The 6060-nt window shown below is 64.9% G+C and overlaps 1 protein-coding gene across 1 annotated transcript in view; it reads left to right on the top strand.

The window, feature by feature from the left end:
- The window catches only part of CFAP65 (cilia and flagella associated protein 65), a gene marked incomplete at both ends in the record, with an annotated part of 29318 nt that extends 24778 nt beyond the window's left edge, over window positions 1-4540 (top strand). Inside the window, 2 exons of the mRNA XM_084288608.1 lie at window positions 3822-3982; window positions 4341-4540. Coding sequence (XP_084144734.1) covers window positions 3822-3982; window positions 4341-4540 — 361 coding nt within the window. The remainder of the gene's footprint in view (window positions 1-3821; window positions 3983-4340) is intronic.
- Window positions 4541-6060: the final 1520 nt, after the last annotated feature.

Below are 6060 nucleotides of genomic sequence, written 5' to 3' on the forward strand. Positions count from 1 at the left end.
AACTCTGAGCCTCCCACAGCACGACCTGAACTCGGCCTGCTGGCCACCTCCAAGGACATACGCCCTGCCTGTGTCCTCAGCTCCAGCTTAAATCCTCCAGCAGCTCCACAGCAATGTTCACGAGATCTTTTTGTGGCTGCCCATCCATCCTGGAGCCCTCAGCCTGTGCCAGCTGGGAAAGGAGCAGAGCCTGCTTTGGAATAGCACTGAGGAAAGCCGAATAGCTCCCCAACAGGGAGCAGGGAGCTGAATCCTCCTCCCTGCCTTGCTCCCGTGGCTGCTCTGCGGGTCCAACATCCAGCAACCCAGCCCGTGCGTGCGGCTGCGGGGTTTCCAGCACTTTTGGCAGCCCAATAAAAGGAGGTTGGCCCCTGGGGGCGCAGATCCCGATGTGTAATATCACCTAGTCAGTGCCTCTGGGTTTGTGGCGCCCAGGATCGGCTCTCCCCTTTTTAAAAGGCTCGGTCTCAGCTGGGGAAGGAGCGGCTTTGTCGCAGCCGGGAGGTGGCAGTGTGAGGTCTGGGATAGCCCCAGTGCCAGCGCAGAGCTCAGGGCTGTGCCCGCTGCTCCCAGCACAAGCTGCAGGCTGCAGGCTGCCCGTGCCAGGCACCGGGGGGGCCCTGGGGCATCTCCCCCCTCCTGCAGCCCTGGCGAGCTCTGCTGCGCCCAGGCACCCTGATGGATGCCACGATGCTGCCGGCATCCATCCTTCTCCAAGCCCTCCTGCCCTGCCTTTCCAGGGCCACGTCTGCATCCTCTCCCCTTGCAGCCCGCAGGAAAACCATGCGCTGCGAGCTGCTTTTGCCCTGCTTGGCAGAGGGCAGGTGCCTGCTGCGCCCCGGGGTGCTGCTGCTTCGTGGTGCTCTGCTCGGCTCCCTGCGTGCGGAGCCGTTTCTGAGCCCCAGGGCTGAGCTGTTCCTCTTGCAGCAGGTACAGCAGAGGCACTGCCAGCTCCTGAGCTCAGCCCGGGGGCTCCACGTGGCTCCTGGATCCTTCTCACCAGGCGTGCAGACCCTTTCCTCCCTTCCCAGCGCCACCTCCCTCCTGCCCAGCTCAAGCTGTTCGCTCCGCTCGGGGTGAATCTGCCTGGTCCTGGCTCCTCGCTGGGATTTTCTCAGCACAGATCCCACGACTGGCATCCCCAAACGGGTAACGTGGGCAGGGGCAGGAGCCTCGCCATCCTCCTAGATGCCCGCAGGAGCCCAGGGGCAGCCTGGTTCCTGTCCTCTGGTTCCTGTCACCCAGAGCCACTCGGCGTGCACTCAGCAAACCCATTAGCACCCATCGCCCACTTTTCTCCTTTTATCCTCACCCTCTCTACAAATACACTGGGAACAGCCCCTTTTCAGGGTTGGAAAAGCCCTCTTTCTTCTTCTCAAGCTGAGAACGGCCCCCAGATGATCTTGGAGGACACACACGTGTGTGCGCACAGCCTGGTGTGGCCACGAATCCCTCCAGTGCTCCCCTGCTGCTGCCTCGGCACCGGGCAATGAAGCTGGGTGCTGGTCCTTGTGGCGGGGCTCCTGTGCCAGCAGGAGGGTGGCTGAGGGCGAGCAGAGGGCTCCCCAAATCCTGGGCTGGTTCTCAGGAGCCTCAGCCAGCAGGCGGTTCATGCGGCACACAACAGGCCTTTTCTTCCTGGCTGTTGGTCCTGGCTCCCAGGGAGGGGTGAAATGGCCTTGGGGCAGGTGGGCAACAGAAGCTATCCAGCATCCCCTTAAAACATTTAACACCTGCTGAATCGTGCCATTGTCTGGGAGATAAAGGGAAGGGAACAAAGCTGCTCTCCCTTTTCCCTGCCAGGGTGTCTGCGGGGCTCTGCTGTCCCACTGCAGGGGGGAGCCTGAATCCCCCACCAAGACCCACTCGGGGTGACCCCATCTCCACCTGGGAATGGGAACAGTGCCAGGGGACAGCCCCCCGGGACCCACTGGGCTTCAGCCCCTTCTCCTCCCATACAGAGGCTTAGGAAGGGCTGGTCCTGCCCCAAGCAGCATCTGCACGGCCAGGGCGATGTCTGGAGAGCAAACCCATGACGGCGAGCTTCTCCAGCCCCTTGGCAGAGCTGGGCAGAGACCCCTCACCCCTGCTCTGCCGTGCCCGAGGTGCTCGGCTGGCTCGGCCGTGGTGCTTTGGTACCTGGGAGCGGTGACTTTTTGGGGTCAGGATGCTGCAGGTGGCCTCTGACGGAGCCAAGAGGTGCTCTGATGTGAGCGTTGTTCCTCACGGGGCGGCACAAACCCGTGGCTGGAGTGAGAGGAGGCTGAGCCTGCCCGCATCACGGCCAGCCCCGTGGGTGCGTACGCAGGGGCTCGGTCCCTGGCACTGCCTGCCAAGGAAGAGCACGCGGAGGCAGCTTCTTTCACTGGCAAAACTCCTGGAGAAGAGGGGAAGGGTGGCTGGTGCCAGCCCCCAAAGCTCCTTGCTGTGCCTGGGCTGGGCGGGCAGCCTGCGGGACCCCCCCCCAGAGGCAGCAGCAGGCAGGAGGGCCGGAGCCCGCCTCTCAAAATCCCGACTCTGCCAGGGACGAGTCTCCAAGGAAGCAGAGCTGGGTGGCAGTGGCTGATAAGGATCTGCCCCTATCCCCTTACACGTGGGAATCCGTTCGCTGCGACCCGCGAGCAGGCTCCCAATCCAGGAGGGGTGAGGGCGGCCGGTTCTCATGCGCTCCCAGGGGCCAGGACACCTGCAGGTGTCTGCCGTGGGGGTTAAAGCAGTGTAACGCCCTTCCCCACCCGCAAACGCTCCCATCTGCACAAACAAACACACCAGTGCACTCGCACAAAGGAGCTTCTCCTGCCACCGCAGTTGCGCTTCATGCTCTGTTATCCAGGGAGCTGCGGGTGCCAGAGGCACCCGGAGAGATATCCCGGCTCCTGCTGAGGACTGGCAGGGCTGGGGAGTATTTCTAGCCTATTTCTGGCCCCCACGGGCTCTGCACGCTCCCCAGAGAGTCACCGTGGGGGTCTCAGCCCACGGTTCCCTGCCCGGTGGCTGTGCAGGCTGGAGCAGCCCGGGGCTGAGGTGACCCCACGGCGAGGCAAGGCGAGGCGCACGGAGCGGGACACGTCCTGTTCTCACAGCGAGCTGGCTGCCGGCCGATGGGGCTGCGCTGGGAACGCTCCCAGAGGGCGAGCACCCAGAGGGTGTTCCATCCAGCTCTGCTCTGCTGCCCAAATCGGGGGGCCGGGGGCTCCTGGGAGCGAGGCAAGCATCGCCCCGCCGTGCCCGAGGTGCCCTCAGCACGAGGAAGGGGCCCGGGGTGGGCGCCAGGGGGTCCTCGCCATCAGCCCGGCTGCTCGGGGGAGGCGGTGGCTTTGCTCTCCTGCCCCAGGAGCTCGCTGCTCCCTCACCTTTCGGCAGCCCAAAGTGCAGCAAGGAGCAGCTCCCAGGTGGGGCACCCCGCACCTGCCTCCCCCGGCCCCCCTGCTCCGCCGGCCTGCTCTCCCCTCACCCCTGGCTGCAAAGTGAGCCGGGCAGGTGGGTGGAAAAGTGACAGCTGGTGTTGTTCCAGTGCAGGTTAATGAATGTCTCCTCCTCTCCCCCCCTCCACCTCCTCCTCCTCCTCCTCCCCGCCGCCCGCCCCAGCACCCAGGCTCCTGGCTCCTATCAGCCCATCAGGCTCCCATTAACAAAGGCAGCCCTGGAGAGTTTGCATAGAGACCTGCTCTGCCTCTAATCTAGGTGGGCTAATCGCCTCCCTTGCCCAGCCTGCCTTCCCTGGGTCAATATTTGCTCTGAGCAAACACAGAGCCGTGACAGGTGTGCTGGGGAGAAGGCTCGCGGCGCGCAGCCCAGCCCTCTCGCCTGTCTCTGCTCAGTCACATCTCTCCGGCCCCCCGACCGCCGGCCAGCCAGCGCTATTTTTATCGGGGCTATAAAAGCCCCATCCAGCCGGCGTCACCCTCATTTTCTGCTCGGGAGCCGGAGGGGGAAGGCGAAGCCGCTCACCTGCGAGCTGCCAGCGTGTCACCGGAGCCAGGTGAGGTGCTGCAGCCCGGCACGCCTGGGCCTGGGTCCTGCCAGCAGGGAGCTGGGCATGGGGGTCCCGCTGGGGGCACCCCAGGGGTGAGCACTGGGAGCCCGGAGGAACCCCCCAGCGGGAAGGGGACGGGCTTGGGGGATGCCATCCAGGCTGTCCCCTTCCCTAAACTTTCTCTTTTTCTCTCACCTGCATTTTCTATTCCTTTCCGTTCCCCTCCTCCATTTACTTTTCCCCTTTCTTTCTTCCTTCCTTCTCTCTCTTTTTTTTTTTTTTTTTAATTATTTTTTTTTTCCACGGTCCCTCCCCACCCCGCGGTGCCCGTTTAACCCGCCCCTGCTCTGTTTGGCTTTCCCAGGCAGCAGGTGTGGAGCATCCAACCACCCGGACTTTACCCCGCCGGAGCTGGCTCGGGGCAGCAGCGAAGACATCGGCACCCGGCCGGGGATGCGGGACGGGGACGGGGCTCCTGGCAGCACCCCCAGCCCACCCTGTCCAAACCCGGAGCGACTTCTGCACTTGCCTGGCGTCGAGCCCCACGTGCAAGACCTGACCTGAACGTTTTGTTCGTTCGGCTCGCGTTAGGCAGGTCCAGCCCGTCTGCAAGCACCCGCGCCACGCCGGGGCGGCACGGCCCGTGCGCCACGCGGCTCGCAGCCCACGCCGAGCGTGCACACCCCTGCGGGACGCGCCGGCTGGTTTGCAGCTGGTGCGACCCCGTGAGCGTGCAGCCCGTGGGACACACACGCAGCACGCAGGGTGGCACGGGTGTGAAGCTCTCAGCAGGCAGTGCCCGCAGAGGACACAGCGTGCGTGCACCACGCGCGAGCGCCACGGGATGGGCACGCAGGGCACGGGACCCCCGTGCCGTTTGCACACGTGGCAGTGGTGACAGCCGGCAGTGCAGGCAGGGACAGGTGGGACACACACGCTAGGTGTGCCCAGGGCAGGAGAGGAAAGCCCCCCACCCGTGACACGCTAGGCACATGTGTCCCAACTGCCGGCAGCAGCCTGGCCGTGCGCCCGCCGGCAGCAGGGCGCAGCTCCAGGTAGGTCTCAACGGTCTGCTGGCACCGAGGGAGCCACCGGGGAGGGAGAGCAAGAGCAGGGCAGAGGATTGGAGAGGTCGCATCCTTTTCCTGCCTGTGTGCTGGGCTGCCCGGGCCAGGAACGAGGTCCTGCTGCTGTCCACGCTGCTATGGAAGGGGCTGGGGGGACCTGGCAAGCTGCGGGGGGCTCCTCCAGGACAGCCCCCTCAGTGCCCACCCCACGCTCAAAGCACGCAGTAGGGCTTGACCTGGACTTCTGCTCCCCTTCCTGGCCAGCACAGAGCCCGGGGCTGCTCCTTGTCCTGCGGAGACAGCGGGGAGTCCTGGAGAGCTGGGACAGCGATGGAGCAGCCCAGGATGCGCACCGTGCCTCTGTGCTGGCCGTGCCTGGCTCTCTGCCTTTATCCTGAGAGCCCCGAGCAGCTCCTGTCCTGCCCCCAGGCACTCCCCACAGGCACTCGTGCTTCTTTTTTTTTGGCATAGGATCCAGCTGTGCCCAGGGATGCGCTGAGCTTACCGGTGGGTCGTGAGCTCTGCCTGTAGCATCACCAAACACCACAAAAGCTGAGCCTTGTGCTCAGCTCGGGCTGATTCCTGCTGCTTTCCCCCAACCCCACCTGGTCCCCGCTCCCTCCTGGGGTGCCTCTGCAAGGGATGGAGATCAGGCACGTCCCCGAGCAGACGCTTGGAACATCTCCAGCAGGTGTGGGGGGGGGAAAGCATCAAAAAGCACAGGGCGAGGAGCCCCCCCACCCATCTCCCAGTAGCCAAGCGCCCATCCCAGCCTGGGGACAGCCAGCACACGGCGTGCTGACACTGCCCAGAGGCTGCCCATCACGGCCCTGCGGCTGCGGGCTGCTCCGGGCCACGTCTCTGGGCTCTGTCTCCTGCCACCAGGCCTGGCAAAGTTGAAAAGCTGAGAAAGCACAACACATGCCCTGCCACGCACAACCCCCTGCAGCTGCCCCGGGATCAAACAGAGCACGATTAGCAGCGCTGAGCAAAGCCAGACCCCGCTGCCCGCGCTGC

This window comes from Netta rufina (assembly GCF_964035555.1).
Source record: "Netta rufina genome assembly, chromosome: 6".
In the NCBI taxonomy this organism is placed as follows: Eukaryota; Metazoa; Chordata; class Aves; order Anseriformes; family Anatidae; genus Netta; species Netta rufina.